This window comes from Pelophylax lessonae, assembly GCF_965119305.1.
Source record: "Pelophylax lessonae genome assembly, chromosome: 4".
NCBI lineage: Eukaryota > Metazoa > Chordata > Amphibia > Anura > Ranidae > Pelophylax > Pelophylax lessonae.
The window spans coordinates 653,497,190-653,517,957 of NC_138771.1; the positions used below are offsets into that span (position 1 = coordinate 653,497,190).

Below are 20,768 nucleotides of genomic sequence, written 5' to 3' on the forward strand. Positions count from 1 at the left end.
TGGCCAAAATGGATCTCCAATCTTTAAATCCGAGCACATTGTTCTATCATTATTGGCCGAAATGGTTCTCCAATAATGATAAAACAATTTTCTCGGATTTATAGATTCGAGATCCATTTCAGCCAACGATATTATCACAATGTTTCCAGATTTATAGACTGGAAATCCATTTCGGCCAATAATATTAACCACTTGCCGACCGCCGCACGACTATCTACGTCGGCGGTCAGCCCCTCACAGGCAAAGTGACGTAGGGCTACGTCACTAGCTTGTGAGGGTCTAGGGAGCGAGCGCGCGCCCCCGGAGGCGCGCTCCCGCTCCCGAGTGGTCACGGACCCCCCCGCGCGTGTGACCGGCGGACCCGATGTCCACCGGCCACTCTGCGATCGGCGGGGGAGAGGGAGAATGTCAGGCAGCTTGTGTAAACAAGCTGCCTGTCATTCTCCTCGCTGTATGAGAGCTGATCATCTGGATCTACTATGTAGATCCGTTGATCAGTCTGCATACAGCTGAAGCCCCAGCCAATCACAGTTAGAATCACGCCCCTAGGGACAAACACAGCCCCTCCCTCTCAAATAAAGTTAACCCCTTCACTACCAGTGTATTTTTACAGTAACAGTGCATATATATATAGCACTGATTACTGTAGAAATGTCACTGGTAACCCCAAAAGTGTCAAAAATGTCAGTCAAGGGTCCGATCTGTCCGCCGCAATGTCGCAGTACCGCAAAAAAAAAAATCGCAGATCGCCGCCATTACGCGTTAAAAAAAAAAACAACAAAAATGACAAAAAATCTTTCCCTTAGTTAGTAAACACAATAACTTTTGCGCAAACCAATCAAAATACGCTTTTTGCGATTTTTTTTACCAAACATAGGTAGCATAAAACAAATTGGCCGAAAATTTTAAAAAATTTTGATTTTTACATTTTTTTTGGGGGGAATTTCATATAAAAAAAAGGGAAAAATATTGCTATTTTTGCAAAATGGACGCTCTTTTTTTGTTTATAGCGCGTGATCAAAAAAATCGCACAGGTGATCAAATACCGCCAAAAGAAAGCTCTGTTTGTGGGAAAAAAAGGACGCCAAATTCGTTTAGGTACAGCGTCGCACGACCGCGCAATTCTCCGTTAAAGTCACGCAGTGCCGAATCGCAAAATACCCCCTGGTCGGAATGGGGGTAAAATCTTCCGGGGCTTAAGTGGTTAAAACAACGTCCTCAGATTTAAAGATTTTTATAATATCATTAGTATATAATGTAAGTATTACACAGTGAATATTATACGGTTTGCAGGGTTTGAAAATAAAATAAACTCAGATAAAGTAGATCTGCAGTGACCTAATAGTTTGACATGTGATTCACTAAGATACAATGCCACATTATGGTTGCCAAATTTTCAAAATGAAGTCCAAAAACCCTACGGACCACGCTCTTAACCACGCCCACAAAACTGCTCCCTTACTGGTAACCACACCCACCAAATCATTGACTGCGCAGTGCGCAGGAAAGTCAGCTCAAGAGACAATTGCCGCACATGCGTGACTGGTTCCAGCAGCGTCCATATTAGGGGGGCCCATGACTCCTACTGGTGCCCTCCGTAACACTACTGCCCAGGGGGGCAAGATAGCAGGGGCAATGACTACCCCAGTGTGTCTTCACTGGGAGGTTTGTTTGCACTTGACCAATCCCTCAAAACAGGGACTGTCCCAGGCAAATGGGGACAGTTGGCAGCCATAAGTTTAGCACAACAGTCCCAGATTTATAGAGCTAGGTTTAAATTACTTTGAAGAGCCTTCACTGATCTTCTAGTTCTCCTCACTAACTGGACTCGATCGATGCTCTATTTCTGTGCTGTTACCAACCTTTCCCCGAAGTCCACATCAAAACACAGACTGCTCCACCACAGAGAACATTCTGGAATCAATGCCGATAATTGGCAGCTTTTTAACCCCTAATCTACTAAATTATAGCTAGGCATTGTGGAATCTGCTGAATGTGAAATGGTTTCGCAGGCAGCACGGGCTACACACTCCTTGGATGCAGCATTTCATGGCAGCCCCTTGCGGGAAGATACTGTGATAGTAGTGGGGTGTCAGGGGGGAGACATGACAGCCAAACAGCACAGCCACCCCTCCTTCGGGTATCTCACTACCCTCAGTGCCAAAAATGGAGATCTCGGGAGACAGCCGATACTCGGCTACACTAACAGGCACGGGGTAATTAGGGAGTGCCCACGCCTAAGCCTGACTGTCAATTAGGAGATCATCCATTGGTTTTGTTGCTGACCATGTCCATCTTTTTATGACTGCAGTGTCCCCATCTTCTGATGGCTCCTTCCAGCAGGATAATGCAAGATGTCACAAAGCTCCAATCTCACCACTGGTTTCTTCAACGTGACAATCAGGTCAATGTACTCCAATGGCCTCCACACTCACCAGATCCGGTCACTGTACTCCAATGGCCTCCACACTCACCAGATCAGGTCACTGTACTCCAATGGCCTCCACACTCACCAGATCTGGTCACTGTACTCCAATGGCCTCCACACTCACCAGATCAGGTCACTGTACTCCAATGGCCTCCACACTCACCAGATCTGGTCACTGTACTCCAATGGCCTCCACACTCACCAGATCAGGTCACTGTACTCCAATGGCCTCCACACTCACCAGATCTGGTCACTGTACTCCAATGGCCTCCACACTCACCAGATCTCATCCAATAGAGCACCTTTGGGTTATGGTGGAACGAGAGATTGGCATCATGGATGCGCAGCCGACAAATTTGCAGTAACTGTGTGATTCTATCATGTCACTATGGAGCAAAATCTGAGGAATGTTTCCAACACTTTGTTGTATCTATGCCACCAAGAATGAAGGCAGTTCTGAAGGCAAAGGGGGATCCAACCAGGTACTAGCAAATTGTACCCAATTGACTGTATGTACCCTACCATAAATTACATACATGACTTATACTGTATATTGTCAAAAGTATTGGGACGCCTGCCTTTACACGCACATGAACTTTAACCACTTTACCACCGGAGGATTTTGCTGTCTTACGTCCAGGCCACTTTTTGCGATTCGGCACTGTGCCAATTTAACTGACAATTGTGCGGTCATGCAACGCCGTACCCAAACGAAATTTACGTCCTTTTTTTCCCACAAACAGAGCTTTCTTTTGGTATTTGATCACCTCTGCACTTTTCATTTTTAGCGATATTAATAAAAAAAATGCGATAATTTTGAAAAAAATAACAATATTTTTCTACTTTGACAGTTAAAAAATATCCAATATATTCAATTTTTGTCATATATTTAGGCCAAAATGTATTTAGCTACATGTCTTTGACAAAAAAATTCTCAATGAGCGTATTTTTAACCGCTTTAAGACCAGAAGATTTTACCCCATTCCTGACCAGGCCATATTTTGCGATTCGGCACTGCGTTACTTTAACGGACAATTGCACAGTCGTGCGACGCTGTACCCAAATTAAATTTATGTCCTTTTTTTCCCACAAACAGAGCTTTCTTTTGGTGGTATCTGATCACCTGTGCGATTTTTACTTTTTGTGCTATATACAAAAAAAGAGCGACAATTTTGAAAAAATAACAATATTTTTCACATTTTTTTATATGAAATTCCCCCCCAAAAAAAATGTAAAAATCAAAATGTTTTAACTTTTTTTGCCAATTTGTTTTCTGCTACATATTTTTGGTAAAAAAAAAAAAAAAAATCACAATAAGCGTATTTTGATTGGTTTGCGCAAAAGTTATCGCAGCTACTAACTACGGGAAATTTATGTCATTTTTGGTGTTTTTTTTTAACTAGTAATGGCGGCGATCTGCGATTTTTTTTACGGGACTGCGACATTGCGGTGGACAGATCGGACCCTTGACTGACATTTTTGACACTTTTGGGGTTACCAGTGACATTACTGCAGTAATCAGTGCTATATATATGCACTGTTACTGTTAAAATGACACTGTCAGGGAAGGGGTTAATTTTATTGGAGAGGGAGGGGTTAACGTATGCCTGGTGCTTACTGATGTGTGTGGGGGGAGGGGACTGTGTAACACAGACACAGATCGCAGGTTCAGCTATGCTGAACCCTGCAATCTGACCCTGTCTGTCACATAGGAGATCCGCCCGCTCTATTTACACAAGTGGGCGGATCTCCACACTCGATCCCCAACAATCGGGGAAGAGCGGCGGCGATCACTCCTCGCTCCTCCCCTGGCCCGACTCCCGCTGTGACTGAATACAGTGTGAGTGAGACTCCGGCGGCACGCGCGCACCGCCCACAAGGGGAGGAGTCCAGCGACGTAGGTCTACATCGCTGGACGATAACGAGCCACATTGCCGCAGTAGCAGCAATGTGAGCAGACGGCAAGTGGTTAATGGCATCCCAGTCTTAGTCCATAGGGTTCAATATTGAGTTGGCCCACCCTTTGCAGCTATAACAGCTTCAACTCTTCTGGGAAGGCTGTCCACAAGGTTTAGGAGTGTCTATGGGAATGTTTGACCATTCTTCCAGAAACGCATTTGTGAGGTCAAGCACTGATGTTGGACGAGAAGACCTGGCTCTCAGTCTCCACTCTAATTCATCCCAAAGTTGTAAATCCAATCTCCAATATATCAAAAGTCAGGTCTCTGTGCGGGCCAGTCGGGTTCCTCCACCCCAAACTCGCTCATCCATGTCTTTATGGACCTTGCTTTGTACACTGGTGCGCAGTCAAGTTGGATCAGGAAGGGGTCATCCCCAAACTGTTCCCACAAGGTTAGGAGCATGAAATTGTCCAAAATGTCTTGGTATGCTGATGCCTTAAGAGTTCCCTTCACTGGAACTAAGGGGCCAAGCCCAACCCCTGAAAAACAACCCCACACCATAATCCCCCCTCCCTCCACCAAGTAATTTGGACCAGTGCACAAAACAAGGTCCATAAAGACGTGGATCTTAGGGGTGAAGGGACTTGACTGGCCTGACCTTAAAGAGGAAGTAAACCCTCCTCAGGAAGTTGTACCTATAGGTAAGCCTATATTAAGGCTTACCTATAGGTACTGTAAATATCTCCTAAACATGTACCGTTTAGGAGATATTTACCTTTAATGCAGCCAGTGACGTCACTGGCGCATGCGCTCTGAAGGAACGGCAGATCATGCCGTTCCTTCAGAGCCCCGTGCCGTGACCGTCGGCTCCCGCGCGCGTGCGCGGGAGTGACGTCACCGCGGCTCCGGCCAATCAGATGGCCGGATGCCGCGATCCCGGAAGACGGGCGACTATACATGTCGCCCGTCATACAGGTAAGCGGACGGCACGGCGGGGGCTCGTTCTAAGGTAAGTATTTCATAATGAGCTAGTATGCGATGCATAATAGCTCATTATGGGTTTCTCTTTCAGGTTGTAAAGAAGACAAAAAAAAAAATTCTTGGTGTACAACCTCTTTAACCCTATAGAACACTTTTAGGATGAATTAGAACACAGACTGCAAGCCAGGTCTTCTTGTCCAACATCAGTGCCTGACCTCACAAATGTACTTCTGGAAGAATGGTCAAACATTCCCATAGACACTCCTAAACCTTGTGGACAGCCTTCCCAGAAGAGTTGAAGCTGTTATAGATGCAATGGGTGGGTCAACCCAATATTGAACCCTACGGACTAAGACTGGGATGCCATTAAAGCTCATGTATGTTTAAAAGCAGGTGTCCCAATACTTTTGACAACATACCATACATTATATTCATGGATTCCTATCTACAACCTTTCATACTGTATGTTATATTGACGATTCCCATATACACCTTAACATACATTATATACAGGATTTATATATGCACTCGGATTCCTATACGCTTCATACTATATCGTTTACAGTCAGGATTCCTCCTATTTGCGACCTACCATACATTATATTTATGATTCCTACATGCAAACTACCATTCACTCTACACAAGTTATATACCCTACCATGCAATATATTCATGAGATTATATACTGCACATACTTCTATTTGAAGGAGCTATGTCAAACCCTATGCAATATTTATCCCTGTCATCACATTGGATTGCCATATACAACCGCATGGAATTATAAAATATTACTGACATACGAGATACGGGGCCAGATCAACAAATGAGGAATGTGAACTGTCGCACGCGACATGTGGTTGCCATCCGTCATCACATATAATGGAATTATACATTTGAATAAATGCCATGGCAGCTTTAGACCAGATGCTATATCTAAACAATAAGGTCTATGGATTGGGAGGACCCCAAAGTGTTGGTTATGCATCATATTAGTCTACTATACAAATAAACATTTTGGCACAGACAATGCTGTGTTTTGTGTAGAAGTGTCTACTGTATGTCCTTTAGGTGGTTGTATCTGTTTTGATGCAGCATCAGCCTTTGGTCACCCTGGGGGTATGAACAGTGCTATATTTTGGCCTAGGCCAACAAGGCCCAGGCCTAGGGCAGAACTTTGCAGGGGGGCAGCAAAAAAAGCCACCCCCCCTCCACCTGAGACCATTGGCCACCGATTGCTAGAGCCTCCTCTCTCACCCTCTCTCTCCCTCTCCCTCATCCCCCCCTCTCTCTCTCTCACCCCCCTCTCTCTCTCTCTCACCCCTCCTCTCTCCTCCTCTCTCTCTCTCTCATCCCCCTCTCTCTCTCTCTCATCCCCCGCCCTCTCTCTCTCATCCCCCCCCTCTCTCTCTCACCCTCCCCTCTCTCTCTCATCCCCCGCCCTCTCTCTCTCATCCCCCGCCCTCTCTCTCTCATCCCCCCCCCTCTCTCACTCATCCCCCTCTCTCTCTCTCATCCCCCCTCTCTCTCATCCCCCCTCTCTCTCATCCCCCTCTCTCTCATCCCCCTCTCTCTCTCATCCCCCTCTCTCTCTCATCCCCCTCTCTCTCTCATCCCCCTCTCTCTCTCATCCCCCTCTCTCTCTCATCCCCCTCTCTCTCTCATCCCCCCCTCTCTCTCATCCCCCCCCTCTCTCTCATCCCCCTCTCTCTCATCCCCCTCTCTCTCATCCCCCTCTCTCTCATCCCCCTCTCTCTCTCTCCTTCAATTTTGGAGGGAGTCACATCCGTTAAAAAAGGAGTGAGGCAAATTTACATGGGGGAGGGGGGGGCACCCAATTTTAGTCTTGCCTAGGGCAGCACAAAACCAAAATACACCACTGGGTATGAACCCTGTACTGTTTTAGTTTAAGGCTCAGGGGTTTGATTTGACAAATTTAAAAACTGACAATAAGGCCCCATCAGAGTCCTCACCCACTGCTGACACACCTAGGCAAGGGGACCCTAACAATTTACACAAAAACCCGCTGAAGTCCTGACCACAGCTTAACCATCTCACACATTCATAAGAAAAACCCAGTGGAGTCTTGGAACACCTAGGCAGGAGACACTAAATTTACAAGGCCCCACTGGAGTGGAGTCCTAACCTACAGCTGATGCAAGTAGACAGAGTCCCCTATCTACAATTTAAAAACAAGACCCTACTGGACCCACAACGAACAGAGAAGGGTGAACCATAAAATTCCCAATAAGACTTCACTGTAGTCCTAATGCACATAGGAAGGAGGACCCCAAAAACTTACAAAAGGTCCCCATTGGAGTCCTGACCCACAGCTAAAATATAGACAATTTTACCCAGAGACAAAGTTGTCCAGTAAGTGCATTAGGTTTGGCAAGCTACATTGCATTGGCCAAGTGCTGGACGTGGACCGCATTCCTTACCTGCATCCATAGCTCTCCCGGGCCGGTCACCGCCGAGCGCCCAACTTCCACGAAGAAATAGTTGTCGGAATGGCCACATCGGCGCACATTCATGAGCTGAAGGGTAACGGATGGGTGGTCACAGCGGAGGCGTAGGAGGCCGAGAGTGCGGTCCGTCAGACACAGGCGGTAAGTTCCTGAGAGGTTGCGGGTTTGGCCGAGTCCGCGGGGGCGTACGCTCACCTGCCACACCTCCCTGAATGGTGGAACAGGCCAAGCCGAGGCATCGGCAGAGGTGGACAGAGAACGAGCTGAAACAGAGGAAAAAGGGACAAGAGATGAGAATTATTTTAAAGACTTGAAAACTGACTGTCGCAATGCATTAAAAAAAAAAAAAAAATCAATGTTCATATAGTCTGCCAATTTTCCATTAAGCCCTTCATCTACAGAACTTTGCTCCATGAACAACAAAAAATCTGCAGAGCATTTCATACACCCCATAAAAGTGGATTAAGAAATCTGATGCCTACAAGAGCCATAAAAGTATACCTAAAGCCAAAACTCTTTGTGGTTTACAGAATAGGAAATAGTTATTGCTCCACCCCAAGCTAAAGCCCAATTTATTGGTGTTCCTATGAGGGAGCTAAAAGCACAGCATTGTAGTCCCCTGTCTTCCTTCTCTCCATTCATTAACTAGCACAGCACCAGGGATTGCCCCTTCTTCCTTCTCCCCATCCATGAGCCACCAAAGCACAAGGAAACATGCCCTCTTCCTTCTTCCTATCCATGAACCAGCACAACACTAGGAACCATGCCCTCTTCCTTCTCCCCATCCATGTACCAGCACAGTACTAGGAACCATGCCCAACTCCTTTTCCCCATCTATGAGCCACCAAAGCACAAGGAACCATGCCCTCTTCCTTCTTCCCATTCATGAACCAGCACCATATTAGGAACCATGCCCTCTTCCTTCTCCCCATTCATGAACCAGCACAGTACTAGGAACCATGCCCTCTTCCTTCTCCCCATCCATGAGCCATCACAGTACTAGGAACCATGCTCCTTTCCTTCTCCCCATCCATGAGCCATCACAGTACTAGGAACCATGCTCCTTTCCTTCTCCCCATCCATGAGCCAGCACAGTACTAGGAACCATGCTCCTTTCCTTCTCCCCATCCATGAGCCAGCACAGTACTAGGAACCATGCTCCTTTCCTTCTCCCTATCCATGAGCCATCATAGTACTAGGAACCATGCCCTCTTCCTTCTGCTCATTCATGAACCAATGGACCACTACAGTACTAGGAACCATGCACTTTTCACTTTCCCAATTTATGAGCCAGCACAGTACTACTCCCTACTAATCATGGCCTCTTCCTTCTCCCCCTTCATGAGCCAGCACAATACTAGGAAGCATGCCCTCTTCCTTCTCCCCTTCATGAGCCAGCACAATGCTAGGTAGGAACCATGCCCTTTTCGCTTTCCTAATTCTTGAGCCAGCACGGTACTGTAGGAACCATGCCCTTTTCGCTTTCCTAATTCTTGAGCCAGCACGGTACTGTAGGAACCATGCGCTTTTCGCTTTCCCAATTCTTGAGCCAGCACGGTACTGTAGGAACCATGCACTCTTTCTCTTTATTCATGAGCCAGCACAGTACTAAGAACCATGCCCTCTTTCTTCTTCGTGAGCCAGCACAGTACTACTGTAGGAACCATGCACTCTTTCTCCCCATTCATGAGCCAGCACAGCACAGTACCAAGAACCATGCCCTCTTTCTTCTTCGTGAGCCAGCACAGTACTAGAAACCATTCCCTCTTCCTTCTCCCCATTAATGAGCCAGCACAGTACTAGGAACCATGCCTTTTTCCTTCTCCCCAGTCAAAAATAGATTAAGTCCTCCAATGTCCATACAAGCATAACCAAAGCCAAAACTTTTGTGGTTTACAGATTAAAAAATGTTACTGCTCCACCCCAGGCTGAAGCCCAATTTTTTGGTCTATGGAAGAGCCAACAGCAAAGCACTGTAGTCCTCCACTACTTCCTCATTCAATAACTAGCACAGTACTAGAAAATTCCCCTTCTTTTTAGCCTATTTATGAGCCTTTTCTCTATTCATGAGCCAGCACTGCTTCCGCCTCCTTCAGGCTGTGGACAGATCGGTTTAATTACAGATTGGGACAGATTAGGTTTAATATTAAGTTGGCAAACCCTTTGCAGCTATAACAGCTTCAACTCTTCTGAGAAAGCTGTCCATAAGATTTAGGAGTATGTCAATGGGAATGTTTGACCATTTTTCCAGAAGCCCATTTGTGAAGTCAGGCACGGATGTTGGACAAGAAAGCCTGGCTCACAGTCTGCGCTCTAATTCTTTCCAAAGGGGTTCTATCGGGTTGAGGTCAGGACTCCACCCCAAACTCACTCATGTATGTCTTTATGGATCTTGCTTTGTGCACTGGTCCAAATCATTTGGTGGAGGGGGGATTATGGTGTGGGGTTGTTTTTCAGGGGTTGGGCTCGGCCACTTAGTTCCAGTGAAGGGAACTCTTAAGGCGTCAGCGTACCAAGACATTTTTGACAATTTCATGCTCCTAACTTTGTGGGAACAGTTTGGGGATGGCCCCTTCCTGTTCCAACATGACTGCTCACCAGTGCACAAAGCAAGGTCCATAAAGACATGGATGAGCGAGTTTGGGGTGGAGGAACCCGAGTGGCCTGCACAGAGACCTGACTTTTGATATATTGGAGATCGGATTTACACCTTTGAGATGAATTAGAGTGGAGACAGCGAGCCAGGCCTTCTTGTCCCATCAGTGCCTGACCTCCCAAATGCGCTTCTGGAAGAATGGACAAAAATTCCCATAGACACTCCTAAACCTTGTCTACAGCCTTCCTAGAAGAGTTGAAGCTGTTATAGCTAGAAAGGGTTGGCTAACTCAATATTGAACCCTACAGACTAAGACTGGGATGCCATTAAAATTCAAGGCAGGCATCCTAAAACTTTTGGTAATATATTGTATATATGTATTGGGGGGGGGGGGGGGATAAAGTGTTCCTTGGGCGCAGGAGGAACAAAAGCTAGACAACTTTTTATAACCCCTTGCTTCTGGTTCCTGCGGATTTACGATCTTTACATTGGGGCTTCCCAGTCGTAGATCACAGCGATTGGCTGTCACAGTGATGACGTGATCAGGAGCCCATCCTAGCAGCTTTTGATCACAAGCAGAGACCAAAAACCATCAGTGACAGAGCGATCACAGTGCTGGGTGTAACTGGTGAGTGCCCCACCAGGGCAAAACAGCAACTCCAACCAACCGCCATGCCACCACATACATGTGTCCAGCTGGTGTTTAGGAGTTAAACCTTCCACACCCCATTTAAAACAATCACAAATAAAAGTTTTGGCTTTAGATACATAACTTCTTGACCCCAGACCTCGAATGTGAAACGAATGTGCTGTCAGGGTAAACACTGAGCCAGACCGAAACGTTTCAATCATAGCACAGCGCAGATTAAAATCACCCCCATGGTCAACCTATATTGGGAAAAGTCTACAAAATATCTCAAAGCATCCGCAGGGGGCCGCCATCCAATCACCTCCAACCCGCAAAGGCAATTACTTTTACTGGCGGGTCAACACAGCTATATGATCTATTGAACGAGACCGGAAAAAACATCCTATTCAATTATCGGAACACTAAAGACAAAACATTTCTTCTGGTTTACAGATTAGGAAAATCGGTGATTGCTCCACCCCAGGCTGAAGCCCAATTTATTGGTGTTCCAAAAGGGGGATCTTTATTACACCATTACCTAAAGAGGATCTTCAGTGCAAAAAAATTAAAGGTCAGGAGCTACAAATACTGAAGCCACTGACTTTTTAACAAAACACACTCACCTGTCCGGGAATTCAGCGCCGTCTTCATCCAGGCTGGTCTTCAGGTCCCCGGCGCCGCCATGTCTAGTGTGAGAAGCCAGCTGCGACTCCTTGCTGTTTCACAGCCAGGTTCCAAGTGGAAGCGGGAGTGGGTACAAATTAAAATCCCCACCCCAAAAAAAGTGACCAAATGTTAACCACTTGCCGACTGCCTAACGCCGATCTACGTCGGCAGTCAGCCCCTCACAGGCAAAGTGACGTAGGTCTACGTCACTAGCTTGTGAGGGTCTAGGGAGCGAGCGCGCGCCCCCGGAGGCGCGCTCCCGCTCCCGCGTGGTCACGGACCCCCCCGCGCGTGTGACCAGCGGACCCGATGTCCGCCGGTCACTCGGCGATCGGCGGGGGAGAGGGAGAATGTCAGGCAGCTTGTGTAAACAAGCTGCCTGTCATTCTCCTCGCTGTAAAGACACTGATAAAACGGATCTAGTATGTAGATCCGTTGATCAGTGTCCTTACAGCTCAAGCCACAGCCAATCACAGTAGAAAGCACGCCCCTAGGGATACACACAGCCCCTCCCTTCCAAATAAAGTTAACCCCTTCACAACCAGTGTATTTTTACAGTAACAGTGCATATGTATAGCACTGATTACTGTAGAAATGTCACTGGTAACCCCAAAAGTGTCACAAATGTCAGTCAAGGGTCCGATCTGTCCGCCCCAATGTCGCAGTACCGCAAAAAAAAAAAAAAAATCGCAGATTGCCGCCATTACGCGTTAAAAAAAAAAACAACAAAAATGACAAAAATCTTTCCCTTTGTTAGTAAACGCGATAACTTTTGCGCAAACCAATCAAAATACGCTTTTTGCGATTTTTTTTACCAAACATAGGTAGCATAAAACAAATTGGCCGAAAATTTTAAAAAATTTTGATTTTTACATTTTTTTTGGGGGAATTTCATATAAAAAAAATGTGAAAAATATTGTTATTTTTGCAAAATTGACGCTCTTTTTTTGTTTATAGCGCGTGATCAAAAAATCGCACAGGTGATCAAATACCACCAAAAGAAAGCTCTGTTTGTGGGAAAAAAAGGACGTCAAATTTGTTTAGGTACAGCGTCGCACGACCGCGCAATAGTCCGTTAAAGTCACGCAGTGCCGAATCGCAAAATACCCCCTGGTCAGGAAGGGGGTAAAATCTTCCGGGGCTTAAGTGGTTAAAAGGTGGAAGTGGGAGGTAGGTGGTCTTCAGGTCCCCGGCGCTGCCATGTCTAGTGTGGGAAGTCAGCTTTGACTCCCAGTGGTTTCCCACTGGGCTTTATCATTGGTCCTAGAGCCTTCTGGTATCTGTGATTTGTCCCAGAAGGGTGGGGGGGGCCTGGGTGATCCAAGCAGAACCAGGAGTAGGTACAAATTAAAGCTAGGTAGGTACCCGCTCCCCACCTCCCAAAAAGGTGCCCAAATGTTAAAGGTGGGGGGGGTAGGTGGAGAGGCGAAAAAGCGGAAATTACCCTTTTGGGTGAAATACCACTTTAAAGTGGACCCATCATCAATTACATTTATTGGTATTCATAATAACGACCCCCCCCCCCCCCAATTACTCCAACAATGCTTTCATTATGCTTTTTCCTCCAGAAGGATTATGCCATCTTTGTTCAGGCATTTTCTCCAGGGTCACAAGCTACTTCCTGGACTGAGATGCTGGCTCAGAGATGACACAATTATACAAAACCTGGTGCCTGTGCCGTAAATGGCTGTGTTCACAAATATCTAAAACATATCAGCTCCCTGTTGCTGCCTCTCCCTCTCCCCTTGCTACAAATTTATAACTGTACATTCTGATCACTGGGGGAGGGGAGACTGAGGGAATGTTTCCTCCTGTCTTCAGTAGAATGGCAATAGAATTTTTGAGCATAGGCAAAGTCATCGGACTGGAGCTCAAGCATGGATTTGTACTCATGATATTGCTGATGCTGAAGTCTATGGTGACATTAGGAATTTATTCATGAAGATTTGTAAAGGAAATGAAAAGGTGTCTGCTCATTGTATATACAGGCCCTGCTTACTCATTTGCAGCGCTACACAATGAGTTGCAATTCACCACTCCTTCCCATAATCTAGGTCTACGTACGAGCAGGCCGACCGCACAAAAAACAATGCACTACCTGTGTGGCTGAAATACTGAACTAGTGAGCCCCCTCTAGTGGCTCGCAGGCTCCATCCCTCTAGCAGCTCCCTTCCTCCTGTAGCTCATTCGCTCCCTCCATCTAGTAGCTCCCTCCCTCCCTCCCGTAGCTTGCTTGCTCCCTCTAGTGGCACCCTCCCTCCTCCCCCCTCTCCAGTGGCACGCTCCCTCCCCCCCCCTCCAGTGGCACGCTCCCTCCTTCCCCCCCCCTCCAGTGGCACGCTTCCTCCTTCCCCCCTCCCTCCAGTGGCACGCTCCCTCCTTCCCCTCTCCCTCCAGTGGCACGCTCCCTCTTCCCCCCCCCCCCTCTCCAGTGGCACCCTCCCTCCTCCCCCCCCCTCCAGTGGCACGCTCCCTCCTTCCCCCCCCCTCCAGTGGCACGCTCCTTCCTTCCCTCCCTCCAGTGGCATGCTCCTTCCTTCCCTCCTTCCATCCCTCCAGTGGCATGCTCCCTCCTTCCCTCCCTCCAGTGGCACCTTCCCTCCCTCCAGTGGCATGCTCCCTCCTTCTAGTGACTCCCTCCCTCCAGTGGCATGCTCCCTCCTTCTAGTGACTCCCTCCCTCCAGTGGTATGCTCCCTCCTTCCCTCCCTCCAGTGGCATGCTCCCTCCTTCCCTCCCTCCAGTGGCATGCTCCCTCCTTCCCTCCCTTCAGTGGCATGCTCCTTCCTTCCCTCCCTCCAGTGGCATGCTCCTTCCTTCCCTCCAGTGGCATGCTCCTTCCTTCCCTCCCTCCAGTGGCATGCTCCCTCCAGTGGCATGCTCCCTCCTTCCATCCAGTGGCATGCTCCCTCCTTCCATCCAGTGGCATGTTCCCTCCCTCCAGTGGCACGCTCCCTCCCTCCAGTGGCACGCTCCCTCTCTCCAGTGGCACGCTCCCTCCCTCGGCACATTTCCTCCCTCTGATTTCAAGCTCCCTTCCTCCAGTGGCACGTTCCCTCCCTCTAGTGACTCCCTTCCTCCAGTGGCACGTTCCCTCCCTCTAGCGACTCCCTCCCTCCAGTGGCATGCTCCTTCCTTCCCTCCCTCCAGTGGCATGCTCCCTCCAGTGGCATGCTCCCTCCTTCCATCCAGTGGCATGCTCCCTCCTTCCATCCAGTGGCATGTTCCCTCCCTCCAGTGGCACGCTCCCTCCCTCCAGTGGCACGCTCCCTCCCTCCAGTGGCACCCTTCCTTCCTCGGCACATTTCCTCCCTCTGATTTCAAGCTCCCTCCCTCCTGTGGCACGTTCCCTCCCTCTAGTGACTCCCTCCCTCCAGTGGCATGTTCCCTCCCTCCAGTGGCTATTTACAATCTCCCTATTTAACACAAAAATCTGTATGAGAACGTTTGTAAAAAATGCACTTTGGTTGCCCAAGGTGAACACTACAATAACAGCTTAAAATATGAGCTCACTAACAATACGCCGCGCCTTCCCTTTAAATTCTATGATGTCATACGTATAAATATTTCATTACATCCATTAATAATTAACAACTATAATTACACCGCTTACATTCCTACATAGGACGCCAGCTGCATACATTCCCCCAGGGAGCGCAACAAGACCAGCAATGATTTAACTGATCATTATTATGAAATATTGATCATGGTTAATGCCTTGATGTGATTGGCTCAGTGATCTCTGTACAGCACTGCAGTATATGTCAGAGCTATATAAATGTATAATAATAGTGTGCGACTGTGGGGGAGGGGACATTAGAGTGTAAGCTCCTCTGGTACAGAGACTGATGTGACTGGCTCAGTGTTCTCTGTACAGCACTGCGGTATGTGTCAGAGCTATATATATGTATAATAATAATATTATTATTAATAGTGTGTGACTATGCGGGGACATTGCAGGTTTATAGCGCTGTCGGAGTGACTCAGTGCTCGCATTCATACAATGCAGTAGTCCGGGGTCATGGCTGCTCCTCTTACACTGTGATGTACTACGTGGGCTCTGCCTGTCTTACAAAGATTGTTACCTGCGGGGGATGTAGCACAATAATCGGCTATATCACATACACGGCCTTCACACCCACCTTCCCAACCGGATACAAGACCGCCTATTACAGAACCAACAGCGATAGGGATGGGTAAAATGATTTCAGCAAGATTGATCTGTAAGAATTTTGTCTAATATATGTTTTCCTTATGATCGTCAGCTCCATCTAGTGCCCATAATGGGATATTTCCCTGAAATATCTCATTCAGGGAAATACTGCATTTGGGCCACTAGATGGAGCCGACGATCACAGGCAGTCCACATTAGACACAGTATGGGGATTATGCGTTTGGGCCACTAGATGAAGCTGACGATCACAGGCAGTCCAGATTAGACACAGTATGGGGATTATGCGTTTGGGCCACTAGATGGAGCCGACGATCACAGGCAGTCCACATTAGACACAGTATGGGGATTATGCGTTTGGGCCACTAGATGGAGCGGACGATCACAGGCAGTCCACATTAGACACAGTATGGGGATTATGCGTTTGGGCCACAGTAGGGAGCCGACAATCACAGGCAGTCCACATTAGACACAGTATGGGGATTATGCGTTTGGGCCACTAGATGGAGCTGACTATCACAGGCAGTCCACATTAGACACAGTATGGGGATTATGCATTTGGGCCACTAGATGGAGTTGAAGATCACAGGCAGTCCACATTAGACACAGTATGGGGATTATGTGTTTGGGCCACTAGATGGAGCCAATGATCACAGGCAGTCCAGATTAGACACTGTATGGGGATTATGCGTTTGGGCCACTAGATGGAGCCGATGATCACAGGCAGTCCAGATTAGACACAGTATGGGGATTATGCGTTTGGGCCACTAGATGGAGCCGACGATCACAGGCAGTCCACATTAGACACAGAATGGGGATTATGTGTTTGGGCCACTAGATGGAGCTGACGATCACAGGCAGTCCAGATTAGACACAGTATGGGGATTATGCGTTGGGGCCACTAGATGGAGCGGACGATCACAGGCAGTCCAGATTAGACACAGTATGGGGATTATGTGTTTGGGCCACTAGATGGAGCCGACGATTACAGGCAGTCCAGATTACACACAGTATGGGGATTATGTGTTTGAATACAGATCAGGGGCCTGTCCTGCCAGCAGTCACAGTGCTGGAGGAGCGCGGCTGAGCGCATACATTCATGCATATTATATGGTAGTATGACAGAGAACCCTCCTCCATCCTGCTATACACATGCCTACAGTGGATGGAAGGCGCCATCTTTCTGCATTATCCATTAAAGCTGAACTCCCGGCGGATACAAGACAATTTTGAGCTCCAATATCATTAATACCTCCATTATAATGTATTTCTTTAAATCTATGTGACTGCATGTGGCCTGGTATCAGCCTCTTGCAATCCCTGTACACCAGAGCTCAGACTGGAACAGTAAGCAGCAGCACAAGGAGTCATGTTCATGTGCTGACAAGAAGCCTGCTGATAGGTGGAGAGAGCAGAGTGACAGGTAGGTGAGCTCCATCACTGAGCTGCTTCTCCTTTCCCTGTCCAGTCACAGGATGGGGGCTAGTCCTGGACAACCTGGGCTCAGAGGAAGTGGGAGGAATGTTTTTGACTTTCAGACCGAGGACATCTAGTGGCAGAAAAAAAAAGTACAGCAGTGGAAACATCTGAAATGGAGGTGAATATTGAAGCAAACTTGAGGGGCATTAGAGTGTAAGCTCCTCTGGTACAGAGAGTGATGTGACTGGCTCAGTGTTCTCTGTACAGCACTGCGGTATGTGTCAGAGCTATATAAATGTATAATAATAATAATAGTGTGTGACTGTGGGGGGACATTAGAGTGTAAGCTCCTCTGGTACAGAGACTGATGTGACTGTGGGGGGACATTAGAGTGTAAGCTCCTCTGGTACAGAGACTGATGTGACTGGCTCAGTGATCTCTGTACAGCACTGCGGTATATGTCAGAGCTATATAAATGTATAATAATAATAGTGTGTGACTGAGGGGGGGGGGGGGGAACATTAGAGTGTAAGCTCCTCTGGTACAGAGACTGATGTGACTGTGGGGGGACATTAGAGTGTAAGCTCCTCTGGTACAGAGACTGATGTGACTGTGGGGGGACATTAGAGTGTAAGCTCCTCTGGTACAGAGACTGATGTGACTGTGGGGGGAACATTAGAGTGTAAGCTCCTCTGGTACAGAGACTGATGTGACTGTGGGGGGAACATTAGAGTGTAAGCTCCTCTGGTACAGAGACTGATGTGACTGGCTCAGTGATCTCTGTACAGCGCTGCGGTATATGTCAGAGCTATATAAATGTATAATAATAATAGTGTGTGACTGTGGGGGGACATTAGAGTGTAAGCTCCTCTGGTCATCAGAGACTGATGTGACTGGCTCAGTGATCTCTGTACAACACTCAGGTATATGTCAGAGCTATATAAATGTATAATAATAGTGTGTGACTGTGGGGGGACATTAGAGTGTAAGCTCCTCTGGTACAGAGACTGATGTGACTGTGGGGGGGACATTAGAGTGTAAGCTCCTCTGGTACAGAGACTGATGTGACTGTGGGGGGGACATTAGAGTGTAAGCTCCTCTGGTACAGAGACTGATGTGACTGGCTCAGTGATCTCTGTACAACACTCAGGTATATGTCAGAGCTTTGTTCTCTACTTGGCCATTTGTAACAAGCATAGGAGACAATTGCAACATTTTAGTTACAAAAGCAAATAATCAGAGTGATACAATCTGATACATTTTATTTTGTTTCCCGCAAATCAGTTACATTTATAATAGCTGTACTCAGGGATATCTGCTGCTGTTTGATGCCAAAATAATTGTGTACCGATCATCCCATAGAGGCAATTTACACACTAAGGCTCGGGTCACACTATTGCGATGCGGGAAGGCTGCGAATTCGCAGCCTTTTCCCGCATCGCACACGCACCCCCGGCAGTTCACACTGCCATATGCGATACGCTGGGGGTGTCAATGTAATCTTAACGACACCCCCAGTTTGATCGCATATCGCAGTGCGATCGTGCAGTTCGCACAGGATGGGATCGCACAAGTGTGAACCGCTGTGCGATCCGATCCTGATGCGGCTGCAAAAATGCCTCCTGTGCGTGTTTGCACCGGGTGCGATGCGAATTTAGCCATACAAACTGTATGGCTAAACTCGCACCGCACAGCTGATCGCATGTAATGTCGGAGCAGTGCGCTCCGACATTACATGCGAACCCGGCACTCGCATTAGTGTGAACCGGGTCTCAGGCTTTTGTGGAACTACAAGTTCCATGATCTGCCCCCCAGAGGCATGATGGGATTTGTAGTCTCCCTACAGCTGAATGCCAACATTGCCTACCGCTGGGCTACATTCTTCAAAAATGCTGTAGCGTCTCAGAAAATAAATATATATATATACACATACATACATACACCCACACATATATATATACACCCATACATACATATACACCCATACATACATTATATATATATATATATATACATACACACACACACATACATACATACACATATATACATACATACATACACCCACACACACACACTATATATATATACATACACATACATACATATACATTATATATATATATACACATATACATTACACCCACATATTTATATACACACACACACATACATACATACATACATACATATATATATATTTTTTATAATAATATTAACAGCAACAACATAAATGCGTTGAAAAAGTATATATACCCCTTTCCACATTTTGTCATGTTACCACCAAAAACATAAATGTATTTTATTGGGATTTTATGTGATAGACCGACACAAAGTGGCACATAATTGTGAAGTGGAAGGAAAATGAGAAATGGATTTCAATATTTTTTTTTTTTTACAAATAAATCTGTGAAAAGTGTGGCGTGCATTTGTATTCACCCCCCTTTACTCTGATACCCCTAAAATCTAGTGGATCCAATTGCCTTCAGAAGTGACCTAAGTAGTAAATAGAGTCCTCCTGTGCGTCATTTAATCTCAGTATAAATACAGCTGTTCTGTGAGGCCCTCAGAGGTTTGTTAGAGAACCTTAGTGAACAAACAGCATCATGAAGGCCAAGGAACACAACAGACAGGTCAGGGATAAAGTTGTGGAGAAGTTTAAAGCAGGGTTAGGGTATAAATAAAGTATCCCAAGCTTTGAACATCTCACGGAGCGCTGTTCAATCCATCATGGGAAAATGGAAAGAGTATGGCACAACTGCAACCCTACCAAGACATGGCCGTCCACCTAAACTGACCGGCCGGGCATGGAGAACATTCATCAGAGAAGCAGCCAAGAGGCCCATGGGAACTCTGGAGGAGCTGCAGAGATCCACAGCTCAGGTGGGAGACTCTGTCCACAGGACAACTATTAGTCCTGCGCTCCACAAATCTGCCCTTTATGGAAGAGTGGGAAGAAGAAAGCCATAAGAAGTTCCGTTTGTGTGTCCCTCCATGGGTAATGTGTTAGGATCTATACTGGTATGGACTGGGTAATGTGTTAGGATCTATACTGGTATGGACTGGGTAATGTGTTGGGATCTATACTGGTATGGACTGGGTAATGTGTTAGGATCTATACTGGTATGGACTGGGTAATGTGTTAGGATCTATACTGGTATGGACTGGGTAATGTGTTAGGATCTATACTGGTATGGACTGGGTAATGTGTTGGGATCTATACTGGTATGGACTGGCTAATGTGTTGGGATCTATACTGGTATGGACTGGCTAATGTGTTAGGATCTATACTGGTATGAACTGGGTAATGTGTTGGGATCTATACTGGTATGGACTGGGTAATGTGTTAGGATCTACACTGGTATGGACTGGGTAATGTTAGCATCTATACTGGTATGGACTGGGTAATGTTAGCATCTATACTGGTATGGACTGGGTAATGTTAGCATCTATACTGGTATGGACTGGGTAATGTGTTAGGATCTATACTGGTATGGACTGGGTAATGTGTTAG

General features: G+C 46.9%; 1 protein-coding gene across 1 annotated transcript in view; it reads right to left on the reverse strand.

The window, feature by feature from the left end:
• The window catches only part of LOC309553457 (insulin receptor substrate 1-like), a 70,015-nt gene that overhangs the window by 37,695 nt on the left and 11,552 nt on the right, over positions 1-20,768 (reverse strand). Inside the window, exon 2 of the mRNA XM_082254665.1 lies at positions 7,749-8,038. Within this exon, the coding sequence (XP_082110791.1) occupies positions 7,749-8,038 (290 nt within the window). The remainder of the gene's footprint in view (positions 1-7,748; positions 8,039-20,768) is intronic.